At 32.4% G+C, this 23,187-nt stretch overlaps 1 protein-coding gene across 1 annotated transcript in view; it reads left to right on the top strand.

Annotated features, from left to right (window-relative positions):
• LOC108907143 (oxysterol-binding protein-related protein 9) overlaps positions 1 to 23,187 on the top strand; it is a 120,961-nt gene that overhangs the window by 45,829 nt on the left and 51,945 nt on the right. Inside the window, exons 3-4 of the mRNA XM_018710687.1 lie at positions 1,715 to 1,816; positions 14,191 to 14,268. Of these exons, the coding sequence (XP_018566203.1) occupies positions 1,715 to 1,816; positions 14,191 to 14,268 (180 nt within the window). The remainder of the gene's footprint in view (positions 1 to 1,714; positions 1,817 to 14,190; positions 14,269 to 23,187) is intronic.

Here is a 23,187-nt window from a genome sequence, read left to right as displayed (position 1 = left end):
TACCTCGTACATATTAAAAGCACATTCCCTGACTCAATGTTTGCACTATCATTCGGAAATATATTGGTTTTAGTAGGTACACAAATATGCTATTTTTTGCGTTAAAATCAATTATATTTGTGCATGCCTAAGCATTTTTTAGTTTCAGAATAACTTTTTTTAATTATTATCCAATCAAAAAATTTACCAAATTATAGTAAGATCGTATTCGATGCAAAGTAGAGAAAAAAAATGTCGGTCTTTTGTCTAAGGAAAATCATGTCATCAATTTAAGAAACGTAAAATGAACCATTTAAAATTTAAAATGAAATTGAATGTGGCGTAAATCAGAGACCGCCTCCAAAAGAACAAGTAAACAACAGTGGCGCGTATAGAGGTGAAACATATGTGGAATTTAAAAAACAAATTTATAATAAACTAGATACATTTAAAATAAATAGTTTATGAGAATGAAGAGATTTTTGTAGGAATAGGGTGCCAGCTGTGAACTGATCCCTTCATCCCTTCATAACGCATAAAGAAATTATTCAATTTCTAAGCCCCTTAAAACCGTACTGCATTGGATCCCTTGACAGTCAATGATTTATTACTTTGCATGGAATATGATCCTACTATAGTGGCTTGATAATGTTTTGAAGAGTTTTTTTCTTTATATTGTTATGTATAAACATAAAAAATTTAAATTACCCTCTTTACGTTTTGTAACATTTTATTTGTATATTCTACCTACTTATTTACGCTACATTGTTATTTGGAATCATGATATTTTAGTGTACCTACCTTTTTACATAAAAATTAATATTTAGAAAACAAAAACTAGAACATTTAGGCATATTGCTAATAGATATAACCTAATATTTCATTTGTTATTTTTTACGTTTTTTCTGAAAAAAAATGCCTTAAAGTAAGAATAATAAAATGATGTGCTTTTATAAAAACATTTACGCTTCATATGGACATAACTATAAAATTTTATTACCGAGAGGAATGAAAGGGACATTTTTAATAACGTATTATTCAATTGTAAGAATGAAAATATGAATCGCTGTATCGGAAAACTTTTACTCTGTTGAAACCTGTTTCAATTCAAACGAGAATTATTTGAAAATATACATCTTTCATTAAAATTACAATATACGTTTATTATAGACGTCTGTCTCTCCCATCGTACTCGCTACTACATTGTATTATTTCTTTCATAACACCCATTGGCAACAGGCGACTGCAGTATGAACCTCTCTACTAATTTACACCAATGACAAGAGTTCTATTTCTTTTAGATCCAATTCTGGTTCTCCGTAGAGAGCCTCTTTTCCATAATCCAAAACTTCACGTTCCTTCAGGATGTGGTAGGCTATCAATGTTACGCTATTGCATGGTCTGCATTGTGTCATCGTTGTAGATACAGCTCGGTTTCATGTAAATTTCCTTTCAACTCAAATCATGCTGTAAAGAAATCGATTACTACCCATATACGTAACTTATCATGACAAGAATAACGATGCTACCATATTTTAACTGTGCAAGTGAAAAAAAGCTTTCGTGTAATCTAAAAATGTACTGACCTGCAAAACGTTAAAGCAAATAACACTCCACGAAATTAAGTTTAAATTAGATTTTTATTATACGTATGTTTTCCTGCACCCATTTTTTTGTATAGATTAAAATTGTATTGTATTCTTGCAAATATTTAGGCTGTTTTCCGTTTTTTCAGACGAGATGGGATTCCCATCATCCTTCCCCCACAATCAAGGATTTTGATAATAAAGTGTCCGAGGCGGATGCATACCTTCAACTCATGATAGAGCAAACTAAGGTAGGTTAGTAAGCAACTAACAATTTTTTTTTTCACAATAATTCCATCTTTTCGGTGTAGATTTCGTATCCCCCGGTAATATTAAATGGCTTTAATGTAATATTGGTTTTAATAATAATGTTAGCAAATTTTGCAATATAGTCCAACCAAATTACACTTGGAGAAAAAAAAATTGTTACCTGGACTTTTATAAGTGGAAATATAGTAAACCTAAAAAAAATAAATGCGTGAGCAGGGGCGGCGGAGGGTTGATTTGGGGGGTTGAAAAGTTATGAAAAATTGTATCATTGGGATTTCTGGCGAAAGTTGACGTCAAACAAAATAATAATTTAATTTTGACGAAACTTGGTGAAGGTATACCTTTCTCTGTCTTAAATAACCTCAAATTTTTTTAGATAAAAAAATTAAGAAGTTTCTGAGATATTAATTTTTTTCGGCCCGAAACACTTTTTTTTCAAAGAAAAATTCTACTTAAAAAATCATCATACAGAGTTCTGCCGGTAATCATTTTTTTCATTTTGACATATACTTTTTGGTGAAATAAAAAAATATGTAGTAACAGTTAAAAAACATGCTCAAAAATGCAAAAAATAAAAATAAAAGTTACTTGCAACAATGAATTTTTCAGTTATTGTTGATAATTTGTTTATTATTTGACCCAAAACTTTATTTTTGTACAGTATTGCTATAAACATCTAAGTCGAATTACAAATGCACAAATCGTAAATTATCTCTGGATGATTTGAAATTTCAGCAATAGAAAGTTTTAACTGCAAAGTCTACTGTTGACGCGAAATCCGAAAACTCGAAATTTTGCAAAATCATTATATTTTTTTATGGCTTTATTTGAAAACGAATTTTAAATAAATTGCATATTTACATTGCCACTTTTTTCGCTCTATCCAATGGCGTCAACATTTTTGCAATTCGACGTTTCGTCTTCGAGGGGCCATCATTAGATTAATTTTTTTAAATATACCGCTGCTATTCTTATGACAAAATCTAGTCATTTTTAATTCTGTATTAGATGATATTACTATTGTAATCAGTTAAAAAGGTTTGTAGCTATTAGAGCCGTACTCAGGAAAAATTTTAAATTATAGCTAAAACAAGCTAAAAACTTTTATATTACAATAGTAATATCCTCTAATTCAGAATTAAAAATGACTAGATTTTGTCATAAAAATAGCAGCGACGTATTTTAAAAAATTAACCCGATGATGGCCCCTCGAAGACGAAACGTCGGATTGCAAAAATGTTGACGCCATTGTATAGAGCGAAAAAAGTGGCATTGTAAATATGTAATTTATTTAAAATTCGTTTTCAAATAAAGCCAGAAAATTTAAGAATTTTGCAAAATTTCGGTTATCTCTTACCGTTTCCTAGATCCTAATGCTATCCCATCCTTATCTTGGACACACTGTATATCTATGAATTCATCAAACTTTAAAAAAAATAAGTATACTAATCGATCCTACGGGAAAAAAAATATTATTTATTTTATTTATTCACTATTCGACTTATGTTTATAGCAATACTGTACAAAAATAGTTTTGGGTCATACAATGAGACAGTTTTTTTTGTATTTTTTCCGTACAATTGAATGGTGTAGTCAGTTTTTGATTTTTTTTAAATTTAAATAAATTATCAACAATTACTGAAAAATTCATTGCTGCAAGTCATTTTTTTCTTTTTTGTATTTTTGAGCATGTTTTTGAACTGTGATTACAAATTTTTTTATTTCACCAAAAAGTATATGTCAAAACGAAAAAAATGATTACCGGCAGAACTCTGTACGATGATTTTTTTAAGTAGAATTTTTCTTTGAAAAAAAAGTGTTTCAGGCCGAAAAAAATGAATATCTCAGAAACTTCTTGATTTTTTTATCTAAAAAAATTTGAGGTTATTTAAGACAGAGAAAGGTATACTTTCACCAAGTTTCGTCAAAATTAAATTATTTTTGCGGAAACGAGAAATAAAAAACGAAAAATCAGAAAAAACCTGTTTTCGCATTTATCTCGGAAATTTTGAGGTTATGTTAAAAAATGACTTCTACAAAAGTTGTAGATTTTTGCATAATCTACAACTTTTGTATTAGATACTTTTTTGTTTGACGTCAACTTTCGCCAGAAATCCCAATGATACAATTTTTCATAACTTTTCAACCACCCAAATCAACCCTCCGCCGCCCCTGCTCACACATTTATTTTTTTTAGGTTTATTATAAGCCCCTTTACCATTTCCACTTCGGTCTAATATTAAACTTTTCAAAAGTAAGGCAATCAAAGCTATTGTGTTAAATATACGAGGTCTATTTAGAAAATAATCAAACTTTATTTTCCCTATTCGTACACTTTTCCGAGCGCTGCTTCCATTTCACGAAGCAGTTCTGGATACCTTCATTTGACATGGCCTTTAAAGTCTGTATCGAATTTGCTTTGCTGTCATCGATAGTCTGAAAAGTGTCCTTTGCAAATTGCAAAAAGTCAAGTCTGGCGAGTAAGGAGGGTGAAGGACGACAGTTATCTGATGTTGGCACAAAATTGACGAATTGACCAATTCAAATTGCAAAATTCCGTTAAAGTGGATTGGATCGAGACTGACTTTTTTTTGACCTTAGAGATCTTTTGTTAATCCATTGTGATGATTGAACTTTTGTCTCAATGTCGTAGCGGTAAGTCAGCTTTCGTGTCCCGTTATGATCCTTCGAATAAACGTGTCATCGTTATTAAGGAGTTGTCGACAACGTCCACACGATTTTCTTTCTGTCGTTCGATCATCAAACGAGGAACAAATTTTGCTGCAACTCTATGCATGTTCAATTTTTCAGTCAAAATTTCACGGCATGACCCAATTGAGATGTTAACCTCTGACAATTTATCTGACAGTCAATCGGCGATTTGCACGCATCAGATATTTGACTTTCTGAACGTGGGAGTCGTCAGTTAAGTCGAAGGTCTTCCTGGTCGTTGATCATCTTCAATTGACTGAATTTTGTGGGCTTAAAAATTAAAATCCTAAATTTGTGTATTTGTAGAGGTCGAGCGTCATATTGTTTATAACAAAACAAACAAAAATAATTGCTCTTTTGTCAGTTTTTCGCTTAGGTATATCTCTGAAGATAAGCCTCTAATCGATATGAGGTGTACTTATCGATTTTGTTCCTGAGGAAATTTTCTACAAGAACAGACTTTTGCGAAAGCTCGCAAAATTTTTTTTTAAATTGCAAAATTAGCGGTGAAAAAAGAAAATGTACAAAATTGTTTGCATTAAATAAAAAGAACGAATTTGGCTGAAATTGTATGAAACTACAGGAAAAGATAATTGTTGGGGTGCTCAACAAATACCCGCAATCCGGACCACCAATTTCAAAATGGCGGCCTATTGCAAAATTATAAAGTCGAAAACGCGAGCGCGTTTATCTTCTGCCCAGGTCAAGATATCGAAATTCGGCAAAAAAGGATAGGTAATAAAAGGAAGGTAATTACATTAACTCGCGTCTATGTAAATTTCATGTTTTTTAAGATGCAAAATAAAAAAGTTACTAACAAAAAACCAAAAAAAGAAACAACTAGGATCTTTTTCTCGGCGATTTTTTAATATACAGATTTCAAACCAATTGCATCAAATAGTGCTTTAAAAAACATGAATTTAAAAAAGAAGCGTCTCGATACGACCAATAGTATCCGAGATATATATTTTTTTTCTTAAAAACGGTATTCTGCCTGTTCTATTTAATATTTTGGAATAAGCTTGGGCTCGTTGTAAAGTAGAAGACTTCCTTTATACGCTGAATTTTTTCTAAACGATTCGACCAAGAAATTCGTTAAAGGCAGCGAGATTCGCGCGGCTGAGTGGTAGCCAGGAGAGGGGAGCGCTGTGACGTCATAGTGCCCTTGCTGCGCTCGGCTTTATATAATTCTTACTTAACAAATGGATTGTGCACTTAGAAAGCGGCTACCGGAATGCTTTTTTTTTAAATCAACTTATTTTTTTCCACTCTTTTGAATGGTGTAAGCAAAAGTATGTGAAAGCCATCGCCAGACCCCGAAAAATACATATTTATTGACTTTTCACGTTTTCTTTCATAATTATACTTTCGATATTTTCGCAAGAAGATCTTTTTACGTATTGAAAATATCGATTAGAGCTAAAAACTGAAAAAAGAGCAATTATTTTTTTTTCTTTTGTTATAAACAATATGACGCTCGACCTCTACAAATACACAAATTTAAACTTTTAATCTGCGTATTTTTTACTTAATTTTAAGCCCATAAAATTCGTCTTAGGCCCGATTTTTGAAACAGGCATGTGTTTGGTCTAATTCGTCCGGATTATTTGTAACATTGCGTACGACCCAAAGCTTGTTACAAAAGTTGAAACGTTTCCGTGAAAGTTCTGTCCAGTTTCTCGCAATATTTTACGTTGCATCGTTGTTCCAACAAAATCGCACATTTCAAAAATCGTCAATAACACTTAAACACGTTGCACTGAAATAACAATATCACGAAAACTAAATGAGATATCAACAATCGAAGAACATGTGGTTACGGAGATTATGCGCAACGCAATGCTGCAAACCGCATATTATTGAATATTATTAGCGCGTAATTCAAAAAGTCGGTTATTTTTTTAACAGACTTCGTATCACTATAACGTTAAAAAGTATCGTAATTTCTCGAAAAATAGTAATCTTAAAATTAATGACAACGAATAGCGATTTGATATTTATTAGTTGAACCATTTCAACCACTCCACTCATGTTTAGAGATTTTTAGTCGGTAGTACCAACTATACAGTGTTGGTTGCCTATGCTCGACGTCCTCATGGCTTTTAATCAAATCATTTATGAAGACTCTTAAAGAAAATTAAAAGACCTATGCAAGTGCCTATGCTTTTTCTTAATTGTAAATAAACGATTAAAGCGATTTTATTCGCGTTTGTGTAGATATTTTTTGTTCTTAGAATGAAAAAGTTCCGGCTCAGGATATATATACAGTAAATATTAGATATAGCAGCTATACAGCACGTTTATGTGTTACCTTTTACCCCAGATTTATGAGAAGTAGTTTAGGCAACTACAGCCTAAGTCGAAAATCTACCGTTCTTACTGTTGGGAGATGTAATTTCAGTGAACCCTCTCAAATAGAATAAGCTTTTTACGACTTTTAAGACCTTCCTACGTGCTAAAAATATGATTGCAGGTTAGTGTTTCGGTACTCTTCTATACCGGAGTTATAGATACTTTTTTCATCTGATTTATAAAGGTTTAAATAGTAGAAAGTCGGACGGTCGCAGTTGGACATTATATTGAACACGCGGCTCAAGTGAAAGTTATAGTGAATTTATATATAGGGTGTCCGGTAAATAATTAATAACCTTTTAACCGTGAATGGGGACCCTAAGGTCGTTCAGAAAATCGACTTTTGTATTAAAAATTCTAATAAGCATCTGATAATAAAACAATTCACAAATATTACGCAAAATAACTGAAAGATAATACGTTCTCTTGTGGCCGTAGAGACCAATAAAGTAACCTATAACGGATATCTCGAAAAAAAACGAAATAACTGGAAAACGAAGGGACTTTCTACTAAAACAAAAGTCTATTTTCTAAACGACGATAGGGTCCCCCATCCACTGTTAAAAGGTTATCCATTATTTATCGGACACTGTATAAAATATTAAAAAAAAATAAATAGATAGGTACTGACATGTACCTGGTGGGCCAATTTTGACACTTTCGGGGGGTTAACTGTACAGGGTCTATCATTTGTAATGGGTCAAAAAGAAGAGTAAAGTTAGTTCAAAAGTCGAAATTAAAAGATTGCAGTTGTTAAATGTCGATTTCAAGTTTTTGGAGGTGCCAAATTTAAACATCATGTCACTTTTGAGTTACATTATAGTAGTGCCACGTCTTTGCTGTAAAAACATTGCTTTAATTTTTTTTTACCTAGCACTAAAAATTTAAAAAAGCACTATCCTAAGTATTGAATTACAAAAAAAATATTTGGAGTGGAAGTACTATTTTCACCGTTCAATTTTTCTCCAAAAATAATCTCAAGACATCTTAACCACATTTTGTTTCTTCGGGAAATACGAGAAAACCCCCAAAAAGTATCGAAATGGCCCACCTCATACATCGTTATGGCACGTTTATTACAGTTCGACCTACTCGAACTGTAATTTGGGTTCGGTGTTATCCTTTAGAAAACGGGTAGTAATAAAAATAGCGTATTTACAAGTGCTTGTCAAGTTGATAATGACAGCGGAAAACCGTTAAAGTTAGATAAAATAGGAGAGATAGTTCGTTGACGTCAAAAGATAAACACGTATTTATAGATGCGCAACCTGTAGGAAACCAAAATGACATATTTATTAGCGAACAAATATACTCTCTGGAGTTAAACAAAAGATAAGGCTCTGATGGAGAAAGCGTTCATGTTCAAGGAATTATTAGGCTGTCAACATTATCGATCCTGCTTTCCTGCTGTAATTTACCGATTTGAATCACGTCCGCTTTATTTTCCAAATCGGCATGTAATGTTACAACACAGTGACATTAATTTAAGGTAATTTACAATATTTGGCTTGCTTGTTTTTTTTTGTTATTTATCCAACACTTGTATATAATGATACTATAATTTCTTTAGTTTTAAAGAAATAATATGACTTCTAAGTCGCTAGTGAGTTATAAGTCATAAGTCACTAGTAAGTTATGACTTGTAACCCAGTAGTGACTTATAGAAATCATAAAAAGACAAATATTTGGTTTGTTTTTCTATTTTTTATTAGAAAACCAATTTGAAATAGTAATGTCAATAAATAACCTAAAATGCTACAAATTTACAATCTACCTACTTATTAATATTAACATTTATGGTAAAGCCGTAATTTAATGCCAAAGGATTAGTGGAATCATTTTGTGATTGTGGTAAATTTATAGAACAGGTTGCCCCTTTGCTTGTGCTTGCTTCAGGAGTATGCACCCCTTGTATCTTTTTAGCAATATCAATTTTGCTGGAAATTGACTCTTCTATATAACCGTCTACCACGGTAGATGATTTCCATCCACCGTTTGAGTATTTTAATATCCCCTCCAGCATTGACCAAGAAAGTTGTAGATGCGCGACGCAAGCCTTGCCCTGTATATAAATTAGAATCTGTCAAAAATCACGCAACAAAACTAGGGATTTTTGATAGCTTACTAATACCAAAACATTGACGTGTGCATTTTCTCTTTTGAAAATTGCAAAAGAACCTTTTATGCTGCACATTTTGTGGCCTTAGCTTAGAATATCTTCTAATTAATTCTATTGGATTAACACAAAAGCCTTCTTGGTTTGTTCGTTTTAGTATTTGAAATCATGATGTGGATATACTGCTCTTTGTCCTCTCTATAGACTATGCTTAGATGGGTCAATTCCCCGCAACGGCAAGCGCCAAAAACTCCTAATATCAACGCCACCTAAAATCAACAAATTTAATAAATATAACTCAGTTAAACTATTCAGTAGAACCTACCTTATTCATAAGATGATCTAGGGCTAAGGCTTCACGCAAAAATTGTTCCCTTTGCAACATCTTGCATTTTTTTAGTTGAAAATGTTTGTGCTTAGACTTTAAAAATGCCACTAGTCTTCCGAATTTAGAAATTTCAATGTTCTTGTAAACTCTCAAAGTTGACTGCAACATGGAATATTTAGTCCACAATGTGGATGGAGCCAATTTCTCACTTAAATTAAAAAAATAAGCCAACAAGACACCTTCATTTACGCCTTTCACCCCTTGTTTGCTTTTTCAATCTTAAAATTCCTTCAGTTCTTTGTTGTATATAGATTTTGATTTCTCCGGAATGATGCATGCAGTAGCCGCATTAGCCTTTTCTAAAATTTCAGATTGAATTTCCACATTTTCCATTTTTTTCAGTCTTGGTTTTTGGATTTCAACGTGATTTCAACTCAAAAAATATTGTTTGTTTACTGACAACCCTTGGTTACAGACATAATTTAGATTGACATATGAAAATAAATAAACAGACGATATGATAATATAAAAATTATTAAACATTTGTGTCTACAAGGGTGTTTCTTTAATATATCTCGAAAAACTTAAGAAGCAATTCCTTGTCAAAAAGTAAGGGAGGCCTTTTATAAATTATTTCTAAAAAGTCTACTCTTGGTGTTATACCCTTTAACTCTTCTGTTTTTTTACATTTTTTTACTGGAATGTTCATTGTTTTAATAAAAGAATATAAAAAATGTCCTGTTTTATAATTTATTTAAAAAATACTAAGTTTAAGTGACAATGTTGTAACATCTCATTTTTGTTGCGATAACATATGAATCAAGGTCGGAGCGCTTGAAGCCAATCATTTTTTTAAGTAGGACTATGCAGATAATACGTAGTAATTTGGATAGACGCCAATACGGCCTCGTTCTCTAACTGTGACATTTCGGCTGAATAAATTAGGCGGTAAATTAACGGTGTGGTAGCGTTAATTGCCGCTTCTGTACTTGTCACACTCCTATGCCGTTCAAATCCATCATGGGACTCTATTAAAATATACGTACTATTTTTTGTATTTTACTGCAGGATAAAACATACCTACTGTGAATATATTTTTCAAAAGTCAAATTTTCACTATATCACATTATTAGAAGTACATATTCTTTAATTTGCTTAATTGTTCTTCAACTATTTATGGTAAAACTTTTACGAACGAAATTAGAGACTGAAAAATAAGAGTAATATTTTTTTTCATATTGCTTGCGGAAAATTGTTTTTTAAATATGAACCAATATGATTAAAGCAAGAGTACGCTCTCTTCATGCTGTTTTCCATCAACTTTGTTTATGTTTGGGGGGTGTTTGCTTTTAGCGCTTGTGAGGTCAAGCCTTATTAACGTGAATTCTGTCTTAAAGCGGCTTCGCAGAAATAAGACATTTAGACGTCTTGCTTGTACCATAATGGCTTACGTTGTAAACATATAAATACACTTTTATTTTCATCTTAACGTTTTTTTATTTCATTTCACTGCCATGCACGCTTAACCCTGAACTGCAGCAGTGAAATTACATTTTTTTGCAGTTCTGCTCTCAAATTGGTCTATCCAAATTAATAAGCTAACAGTTGAAATTTCTCAAACTCCTTCTAATTGTGACTCCAATATTTTTTTTTATTCAAATTTTATATACAGGGTGGAACATTTTAATCGCCCTTATCTCCGACAGTTTAGGTTCTAGCGAAAAACATAATAGTTGACAGCTTTGATATGGGAAAACTGTTCCTTAAATTTGACCTTGAGTCACCGCTCAAGGTCGGCCAAGGTCAACTTCTATTTCTCACATGGGAGCCTCTATTTTTGACCCCGGAATTGAAAAGAGCGGAAATTTTTACGTTCGGGGGTCAAAATGGTCTCATAAGGTCATTTTGAGGTCAACATAACCTTTGCTACTGTTGAAATTAATTTAATTTTTAAAATTAGATTTAAATTGACAGCTTCTGAGTGATTATTAAACATTTGACCTTGAAATATCCAAATCACATAAAAAGAATAACGTTTTACCACCTTACGTACAATTTTAATTCCATATTAAAAAGAGGGAAAATTGGCCTTCAAATGAGATTAAGGTAGAATAGAAGGTCATTACTAATTAGTCCCTATTATACCTTACAAAGAGGTCATATTTCTATAGAAACAACCAAATTACTGGCTTGAATATTGTGTTAAAGGTAATGTCGACCTCAGACTTATGAGGTCATTCCGAACCGTGACAAAAGACACTAACTGAATGTAAAATGTTCCGTTCTTTTCAATTACAGGGTCAAAAATAGGGGTTCTTATTTGAAAATTTGAAGTCGACCTTGACCGGTGACCTCAAGGTCAAATTTAAGGTCAGTAACAATTTTCTCCCATCAAACCCCACTTTTATGGAGATAATTTTTCGCTAGAACCTAAACTGACAGAGATATTACCGTGGGGCGATTAAAATGGCCCACCCTGTATAAGTTGAGCTATAAACAAACGTATCAAGTATTTTTTAAGGATAGTAGGGCTCTTATGAAAGAATGTGAATTGTTATCAGTCTTGGGTGTGAGAAGTACAATGTCGTTGTACCTCCTGTATAACTTTTTTACATTATTTTTTAGTTTTCACTCTCCTGATTCCAAGAGATACATCATCCCGTATATTATTATTGTAGCTTTTATACTTTTCATTAGGAAGAAATTGTCAAATTTCATTTTCATTTCAACAAGAAAATTTCCGATGACGTTATAACTTGGCTTCCACAAAATACAAGGAACATTTTTCTGAAAATTACGTGTGTTGTTCAGTGATAATCATAACGAGAAAGTGATCTAATGATTTAAGTGAAACGATAAAAAGACATGAAAATAATTAAACTTGATTCCACTTGTTCAAATTCGATAAACTGAGTATTTTTCACAAAACCCACTAAGGTTTTGTGAAAAAAATTTTCAAATGGTTCACAATACTTTTTAATTAACAAAATTTGACTATAGTAGTATTATTTGAGTGTAGTTTACTATACGGAACAAAATCTTAAAAAAAAAATTCTCGACAAATATCTAATTTTCATAATAATTTTAAAACAATTATTTTTTATGGAACTTATATATTTGAAAAGAATCCATAGTGCTATGAGCACCAAAAATTGACCAATCACCGTCTAATACTATAGAATTTCCAATAATTAGTTTTAAAAATGATCCTCTTTGATACCAAATATCTAGATACGCTAAAGAGATATACTCAGACAATCTAATAAATAATTATTACTCCGCTACACAAAAAAAAAACTCGTGTGACATATCATTTCCAAAGTATTTTCATGAGCTGAAAACGATACTGTAGTCAGAATTTATGCACAACCGGCCAATGTCTTGTAAAATCTATAATTATTTAGAATGAAATGGACCCAAAAATCGCTCAATTTAGCAATTTAGAAGGAATCTTCGCTTTGCTCAGACTAACGAGCTTATGGTTAATCTTTGTTTCTAGAGTATCTTATTCTTTTGTTTTCAAATGATCTGCGAAGAGGATGTGTTTTTCTTTTTTCTTCATATTCCAACAATAGTCAGCTAACATATTTGCGTTCCATCTTCCTTGATATCGCTTTTCCATTTCTTTGAGGTCCTGATGTTCGCTGAAGTCCTCTAAGTTGGCTGGAAAGTAATCGAGGAATCTTACACGATTCATTACAGTTAGATTCTTGAATTTGCTGACCATTTTTTTAACTTTTTCACTTTTATTATTCCCAAGAATATTTTTACACACTTCTTTAAAACTCAACCCTGCATATTTTTCTTTAATATTCACTGTTTCGACAATTATAATTGTTTGGGCTCCATTTTCACCTTAACTATAGATTTTACAAGATACTGGCCGGTAGTACATAAATTCTGACTACGGTATTGTTTTCAACTGTTCTAAATACGTCGGAAATAACATGTCAGATCTTTGGATTTGAACTTTTGTGTGTACTTGATATTCTATTAATTACAATGGTCAACCTTTAATAATAGAAACCAAATTTTGACTAAGAGTGTGTTTTTTCGATTATTGGCATCAAAATGAGTAGTACTACCGGAATATACATCTTCGCACTCGAGTTTTTTTGTGTGCCGGTTATTTAAAATAATAATACATTCAAGTAGTACTAATAAGAAAACTCTTACCGAATACATATATGAAAATAATGAAATAATGTTTTAAACATTCAACAAAATTCACCCTGGACAATGAACGCAATCAGCCGCGATAGATGAGGTCCTGCTATGCATTTTAATATAACATTTTAACATATATAAATTTTTTAGTAGGCATTATGATGTCAATGATTGATTTCTAAACAACACACTTTCGTAGCTGTTCCAAAATTGGTTCTCTATTTGATGCATCCACTGATCACTGTTTCTTTTCGGATTATAGTTTTTTTATAACGTGAAATTTTCAAAGGCAATAAACGCAAGGAAACCAATTAAATCAAAGAACAATTTAATTAAGAATGAATAAATCGATATAATAACGGAATAACGGAAGAAGCGATTTTCTTTGACGGTTTGTTAAAAAAAAGAACATTACTGCAAATTATTATGAACGTTCGCATTCCTTTCCAGGCAGAAGCTCTTCTACTATTTATAATGAGCGCAGTGAACTCTTTCGGTATTTACATAAAAATCGTTGACATAACTTTCATCTCTTTATGAGTATTAGAAGCCGCATACATATTCATTGCATCAAAGAGTCGTCGCATATTAAAATGACAATTTCCTATTTTCTTTTCAAATTGAAGTTCAAACCTACATCATTAATAATTTATCCTTTTGAAACACATTGTTTGTTGCAGAAATTAGAAGAAAGAATCACAACAATGACGGACCAGGACGAAAAGGCTAAATGTCAGCTTATTCTAGAGCATGCAAATGTAAGTAGACGCCAGATTTTTCAATCGATGCCAAACAGGCAGTACTAGAGATATTTTTAATCGTGTATTATTCTGTTAAGCAAGAACATACTCCTATTGTTAATAACAAGTTAAAAACAGTACACATAATCACCTATTATTCGCTTTTCCTAAAATATTCTATTATTAAAGCTGACTAAACTCATCTCGTCCACGAGATGCGCAGATCAAGAAGAGAGTCCGCAGCTGGAAGCCTTAATAGTGAGGCAGGTACCTTCTATGAAAAAAATTTGCTTGTGTCTAGTAATTTTATGTGGTTTTTATAAATATTACAGTCACACAATTTTTTTCTGACCTCCAAATCCGAAAAACAATTTTTTTTGTGTGGCTGTGTTTAAATGTTTGAGCTAATTACCTCTGCGCATCTGAAACTCACGGATAAGATGAATGTAATCAAACTGTACCAGAGAAAATTGTTGAAAATGATGCAAAAGGTTGCGTTTGATCTTTCGAAGATTTATTGTTTCTAATAGTTAGAGAATATTTCAAAAACTAGCCAACAATGTGCTTATCCAACAATCACCGACCTTAATCAATAAGTAGTCCAATAAGTAACTAATCCCTCGGAATGCACTACTGCCTACAATTTTTTTGCTAACGTTCTTCCTAACAGAGACATCGGGCCCCAAAGATGTACCTAGAGATTTACCGGATCTAGAGAGTATAGAGAGTTTAGAAATCGACTAGCACTAGCACATATTTTTTCAAAATTTTGGCAGTTGTTGCCATACTGTCGAATTGGAAATATTATTTTTATTTACTGTCAACAATTTTCGAGATAAATCAGTTTTTAAAACTATGGTAAAAACATTTAGTAGTGCAAGGACAGCAACAAATAAACTTTAATTATTTCATGCATAATCTTTTAGTCTAAAAATCTGTAAAATACCTTAAAGTTGGCATTTTATAGACAAGAAATTGCACTTTTACTACTTTCTATACGTGTTTTGGTGATGCATGTATTGGTATCTTGGAAATTATTATACAGGGTGTTTCAGGATGAGATGTACATACTTCAGTATGCTATTCTACGTTAAATTTTAAGCAAAAAATTCCCTATGAACTTAGGTCTGGAAACGCTTCGTTTAGGATATCCAGGACATACATGATATAAGTTTAGGATGTCAAATTAAAAAAAATAAATAGCATTTTCTTTAATAACTCTCGACTACTTTGAGTTAAATTCATGAAATTTTGTATGCGGAGATTTCTTGGGACGGGAAATTCAAATTTTATTGACGATTGGCTGCATCATACAGAGGGCGCCATAAGCAACCATTAGGATCCTTTTAAATCGCTTCAACTTTTTTGTGCCACTGTGTGTGTGTCATTTCGGCATAGAAATACATTTTCCCCTATCTTTTCTACTTAAGAAATGTACACCTTATTGAAGTCTCTAGGAGCAGCCATTTCCGTTAAAAACTCATCTAAAGATGATGATGCATGAAAATTATGTATTAGAGTGATAATTATGTATCAGCTTCGTCAGAAAAAGCATCATTGGAACTACTTGACGATTAGCGTTAATCTCTTCACAACATTTTTGTAAGAATTGCAAAAATAAAATCTCCAAACAAAATGTACAAAACCTGACAACAATAACTTTCGATTCACTCTAGGTACATAAGTTGCATGCATCATCATCTTTAGATGAGTTTTTAACGGAAACGGCTGCTCCTAGAGACTAAAATTGTACATTTCTTAAGTAGAAGAGATAGGGGAAAATGTTTTTCTATTCCGAAATGACCTAGTAAATGTGGCATTTTCGAAATCGTCTGTAACTTTTTTTAGAGGAATTTTTAAAATCTGGAAACACATTTTGACAGCAAGTTTTTTGGAGGAATATATTTAGATTTTCATTGCCACGTTTCGGTTGCGAGGAACCATCATCAACTTTATTTTTTCTTATGGGGGCTATATTGAATTTTAAGCTTAGTAAATAGAGCATTTTTTGGCTTTTCAATGATATAAGTAAGAAAAAAATTCAAAAACCACCTCAAAAATCAATATTTTAATAATTTTTAATAAATCTGGCAACACTGCATAATTTTTTGAAACTATTATAGAATAGCCTCAAATTTTTGTAAAAGCTTAGATATTTTTAATGTCATGGTATTGAGATAAATAAAAATGATTATATTTTTATTATTTTATTTTATATTTTTTTAAATGTTTATAACTTTTAAGAAAAAATGTTTGAAATTAACCCAGCTACCCTCTGTCAAAGTTTGTCATAGATCTTGTAAAACACCCTGCCTAAAATTATGTTTCTATAAATGTGAATTTGAAAAAGTATATATTCAGTTTTTCTATACAGGGTGATTCATTAACAATGGGAAAGTCGAAAGCTGAAGATACTACACGTAAAATGGTGACCATTGGCGCAAACATGCCTTATCTGAAAGTTGATAGTTTAGAAAATACAGGGTGTTGAAAGTTAAAATTTTAAATCGTTTTTTGCGATTATTCTGAAAATATGTAGGTTAGGAACTTGGCAATGTATGAAACTATATTTTTTAGGCGACGAATAAAATGCGTGTTATAATTTCAGCATTGCTCATAGAGGGCGCCACTTACGACCAATTTTACCGAAAATTTAGTTAATAACTTTTTACCCGGTATATTTAACATGAAACTTGATTCAAAACCTGAAAGAGCTATCATTATTCCATTAATTATGTACTCTTGTTTCATTTCGGTATCTCGATCCGTTTTCGAGAAAAATCGATTTAACAAACACTTTGTTTTGATAATATGAGAAATTAAAAGCGAAACAAACCAAGTGTTTCTTCGTGTTATTACAACAATTAACAATAAAACAAATAAAATACGTAATTATGATTTAAAGTAATTGTTCGAAGAATCCACCTTTGACACTGATACACTTTACACGGTTTCTGAGAGATCTTCGAGTTTGAAACAGCATATTGGGATTGCGTCTGACTTCGTTGGCAGCGCAACAGTATTCTATGTCACAACTCTTCGCACGAGGCAATAGATTCTTTGTAAACTATATCTTTAATTCGAGACCAAATAGAAAAATCAAGAGGATTGAAGTCCGGACTTCTGGATGGCCAAGCAAAAATGCTAAGATGGCCAATCCAGCGACTTCGAAAAACTGCATCTAAATATGCACGCACTGGCCAAGAAGAATGCGGTGGAGCTCCGTTGGGCATGAACCACATGTCTCTTCTTAAATAAAGTGGAACTTCTTCAAGCCGTGGAAGCATTTTTACTTGGCCACCCAGAAGTACGGACTTCAATCATCTTCATTTTTCTATTTGGAAGAATCTATTAGTTCGTGTGAAGAATTGTGGCAAAGAATACAAATCGCTGCCAACGAAGTCAAACGCAATCCCAATATGTTGTCTCAAACTCGAAGGTCTCTCAGAAAACGTTGTGTAAAGTGTGTAAATATCAACGGTGGATTCTTCGAACACTGACTTTAAATCATTATTACGAATTTCATTTGTTTTATTGTTAATTGTTGTAATAACACGAAGAAACACTTGGTTTGTTTCGCTTTTAATTTCTCGTATTATCAAAACATAGTGTTCGTTAAATCGATTTTTCTCGAAAACGGATCGAGATACCGAAATGAAACAAGAATACACAATTAATGGAAAAATGATTGCTCTTTCAGGTTTTGAATCAAGTTTCATGTTAGACATACAGGGTAAAAAGTTATTAACTAAATTTTCGGTAAAATTGGTCGTAAGTGGCGCCCTCTATGAGCAATGCTGAAATTACAACACGCATCTTATTCGTCGCCTAAAAAAATATAGTTTCACAAATTTTCAAGTTCCTAACCTACATATTTTCAGAATAATCGCAAAAAAACGATTTAAAATTTTAACTTTCAACACCCTGTATTTCCGAAACTATCAACTTTCGGATAAGGCATGTTTGCGCCAAAGGTCACCATTTCACGTGTAGTATCTTCAGCTTTTAATTTTCCCATTGTTAATGAATCACCCTGTATAAATTAGTGTCAGTTCGAACCCAAAGCGTAAATCTTTAGGTTCTCCTTTGGTACTCGATATCTCCGTTAGAAGGAACATTAGGGAAAAAATGATAGAAAATCCTAGTACTATATACTTCCTCTATAAGCTCCCGAAAGATTAGTAGATACTTACGGGGTACCGTGTATTATTTTATAAACAATTTATTGATTAAATATATGATACAATAATCAACGTCCCTTATCCCTTACTTTCTATAGACTCAAAATTCATGAAAAATCTTCCCCATTTTCCGGAAGGTAAAGTCCTTCGGGAAATCAAAGTAAACACAGCTCAGTGTGAATCTTTTACAGTCGGTCCAAGCATCGCGAAATGTATTAACTCCCCGAAGCTAATTACAGTAACATTACTAAAATACAAAAAAAAGTTTGAATTCGGCACACCGCAAAGCGCGACCTACATTTCCGAATAGATGTAGAAATTGATCGATGGAATATTAGCGGTGTGTTTTTTCGATATATAGTGACGTCGACCATTGCATGATTCCAAGGACAAAACTAATTGATTCTCAGATACATTATAGATATAATTTCGCAAACCGAAATGAAATATTAACGAACGTGAGACACACACTTAAGGGTGGAAAGGGATTGATATTTACCTTGAGGGTAAAAGGGGATTATCCGAAGATTTTGTTCAGGTGGAGATTTTACATTACATTTACATTTTACATCAAATTTGAAAGTAGTTCATTAAGTATTTTGCAGGATAGGTGAAGTTGTACGAGACAAAAGATTGTTGATGTTAAAATTTAGAAATATTTAAATTTATCCACCAGTAATGCTCTAAAAAATTAAAATGAAAACTTGCATAAGTATGCAATATGTATGTCCCAGGCCTACTTTAATTTATTACCAAAGGATCTTTTGCCATCCAGCAGATATGGATTTAATTGTGATTATCCTGCTACCTGTTATTTCACAGGGACTATGAAAACAAGATATGTGTCGCTACAAAGCAAAAGAACAACTACTCTGCCGACTAATGCACCGAACAGCATCAAATTATACCAGCAATAAAAAAACCGGTTCTACTGCTTCCATTAGTCTACAGACTAGTTTACTGCGATATATCAGTTTATTATAAACTTTATTATTTTGGTCTATGACATTAAAATTCGACAAAGGACAGAGAAAAAAAAATGGCAGAAAAATGTAATGTTACGAATAGTCAAAGTAGTTCCAATATGAAAATGTGGTATGTTTGCTGTATTTTTCAATCTGACAAATTATCTTAACATTTATCGTTTATCCCATAACTACAGGCCCAAATTAACTGCTGGTCCTTATCATATTCTATCCTCCTTTAAGGTACCTTTTAAATTTATCTTTGAAAACCTATACCTTACCCGACATATGGAATACTTTAAGAGATTATCCTGTTCATAAAAAATGTAATAAAAATATTACTAAGAACTTCAGACCGATAAATATTATATGCAACTTTTGCAAGGCTTTCGAAATTATTTACATGATATAATCTGTATTAACTTTGTCTAAACTCAGTTCAGCATGGTTTGATGAACTGATCCACCACAACTAATCTTCTATGCCTGACTCAACATCTTTGTGTTGCATTAGATAACGACAATCGATATCGATTTCAGTAAGGCATTTGGTAGACTTCACCACGATATTCTGCGTAATAAACTGAATTTAATCGGTGTTTCTGATAATTTGTTTAATCCATTGAAATCCCTCATTTCTGAACGTTTACAGTTTGTCGCAGTCCGTGGATTCAAGTCAGCGGAATATGTTGCTTCATCTGGTATCCCACAAGGTTCCTGTCTCGAACCTTTACTGTTTCTCATTTTTATAAATGACATAGTTAACTCCATTGAGAGTAACTGCCTTCTGTACGATCTCAAGCCATTCTCAAAATCCAATTATGTTGCAAACTTCACTGGACAAAGTCAGTGATTGGTGTACAACTAATTATATTCCATTAAACATAAGCAAATGCTATTGGCAATTCATGATTCGTAAGAGTTGCCGAAATAAGAAACTTGGATGTACTATTTAATTCAAAAATAACATATTCTGATCACATTAATAAATGAACTAGGTGAATGTGTCAAATGTTTGAAATTATCAGAAGTTCTTGTTCCTTTACCGACTCGCATGACGCATGCATGTATTAATTTTTCTATATTATGCGTTTTTAATCCTTTTATGTATATATGTAAAATTAGTTTGGAATCCCCGCTTCTCCACAGTCATCAACAGTCTTTAATGCATCCAAAGTAAGTTCTTGAAGTATCTGTCTTTGAGATTAGACGGAATATATCCTAAAATTGGTGTTGATCACAGAATTGTGCAGTAGCAAGTATTGTTCTATTTCTCAATACGACGGACAAACTTACTTTTACACTTACCGTTTATTCAGTTTGTTATAGTTAGAATAATGTGACGAACAAATTTCAGATATTTTGTTCATCATATGAAATAAATTTGTAAAAAATTATAAATTTAAATGCTAAGCTGTATTTTATATAATATAAAGGAATAATTGAATAAGTAACGTCCGTTTTTTTTTCTTTAAAAATTCACTTGAAAATTAAACGCATTGTCAAATTGACACGTCATTCGAAATAGGACTTATTGCTCTATATCACATTGTGTTTTTGGTTGCTTTATTAGATTTAATTTTTGTGAATTTTCATTCATTTGAAATGGAATGTTCTTTTTGTTTTTAATCGAGACCAGATAAATGCTAAAACCGCTCAAGATGCTCGGGAAATTTGTGCCGTAAATGCAGATGAATGATCGAACGGTCCGCCAATGGTTTTCGCGTTTTAGAGAAGGTGATTTGAACTGTAAAGACATGAATCGCCCTGTTAAATTTGATGAGGAGCAATTGAACCGACTCCTTCAGGAAAATCCAAGACAAACCACAAGGAATTTGGCTCAGGAGATAGGTTGTGGTCACAAAACAGTAGTAAACCGGCATTCGATGGAAAAAATTCAAAGACTCGATGCTTGCGTCCCACATGTTTTGAACGAAAACAATAAAAGTCAACGCTCCGCAATTGCCGCTTGCTTCTGTCGTCGTCGATCAACACAATCGTATTGTCACAGGTGATGAAAAATGGTGTCTGTACGTGAATTTAAGCCTCAAAAAACAAGTAACTCCGCGAACAAGACCAGAACTTCATCCTGAAAAGACAAGGTTATGCATCTGGTGGTGTTGGAAAGGAACTCTATATCCAATAACTACGGCGACTCCACGCGTCTATTCAACAAAAAAGAGCTGATCGGCGATACAACGTTCTTTGCAAAATGACAATGCGCGACCACATATCGCCAATATGACCAAAACGGCCATTCGGAAGTTGAATTGGTTCTGCCCCATCCGTCTTACTTTCCCGATCTCGCGCCTTCTGATTTTCGCCTCTTCCGTTCTATGCCAAACTCCTTACGCGGTGTTTCTTTTTAACAACGACAATGAGTTAACAGCTTGGTTGGATGAGTTTTTCGAGTCGAAACCGGAGGATTTCTACAGAGAAACTTGTTGAACTTTGGGAGGTCATAAATAACAATTCATTACTTATTAGCCTATTGATAATTGTAGAATTAAAAATAAAATATCGTAAATTCGAAAAATAAAACGAACATTACATATTCCCCAACCCATAGTTTGTTATTTGTGTTTCCTTAAATGTAATTTTTTATTCGTTTCCCACCTATAATTGATACTTGTACTGTAGTTTATAGGAGTACGTAAATAAATAAATAAATATACTGGAATAACAATACCTAGTGAGAAAAAGCCTCGGAAAAATCTTAAATCAAGCAAAAAATCAAATGGATAATAAAATTTAACACACTTTCCCAATTTTTCATTCTGAGAAACTTTACTTAATAAGATTTTGTCGTAACTCATACAGAAAGGGTACTGTACGTAATTCAAAATTTTACTACAGGGTTTTACGTTTTTAAATTACAGCACATTTTGTTTCATAAAGAAGCAAAACTGAGTCCGAGGAGGTTATAACTTCATTTGTCGTTTACAAGACTCGTTTCCCCTATCCGAGAACGCATAATATTTAAAATATTTAATAAACGTAAAATACTAAAACAAACTCAATAAAAAGGGTAATTTTTTTGGTTCTGTTACATCGGAATTCTTCAAAATAATATTAAAGTAAGGAAAAGATGACGTCTTTAGAGAAAGCATCGGATAGTATTATAGTTTCGTCTCATATTGTTAAATTGAATCGTGGTAGAGACACTAGCCATTAGGTACAATTCTCACACCTTGTCTGTGGTACAATCAATAAAATGTCACTAGGTAACTCTTTTAATATACGTATTAACAATTCAGTATTGCAGTTTCTTTAAAAATCTCAAAATCGATTTTCGTGATTATAAATTCTTCACAGAACTAATTGTCTTCGTGTATGTTTCTAATTCATATACTGTGTCTGGCAGTTCAAGGCTTCTGTGTCGAAAAAGTCGATACAAAACCGCCTCATCAATACGTCTTTTGCTGCATTTAAAAAATAACTGCATTGACCAGGTTTTAATGGGGAAACTTCGTCAACTGAGAGAAAATTAGGTTTAAGCAAAAATTTTAATATGGAGGTACAGCATAGAAAAATTTTTCTTTGAGATGACAGGATAGGGTATACAGATTAAAAAAACCTATGTTTATGTAATATCGGAAAACTGTGCGATTTGTAAAAAAACTGAGTACGCCAGTGGCTCAGATATAAAAAAATAGAACAAATAATGTTCTCAAACTTTTTTCTTGTAAATTTAATGACAACGGAGATAGAGAGGTTAATAAATAAATAGGCGATTTTTAAAAAAACCCTTTATATCTAAAACTAATCAAGTTAGTCAAGATCTTCTGGTAC

Source organism: Anoplophora glabripennis, unplaced genomic scaffold, assembly GCF_000390285.2.
Source record: "Anoplophora glabripennis isolate ALB-LARVAE unplaced genomic scaffold, Agla_2.0 scaffold388, whole genome shotgun sequence".
In the NCBI taxonomy this organism is placed as follows: domain Eukaryota; kingdom Metazoa; phylum Arthropoda; class Insecta; order Coleoptera; family Cerambycidae; genus Anoplophora; species Anoplophora glabripennis.
This window is presented reverse-complemented; position numbering and strand designations above follow the sequence as displayed.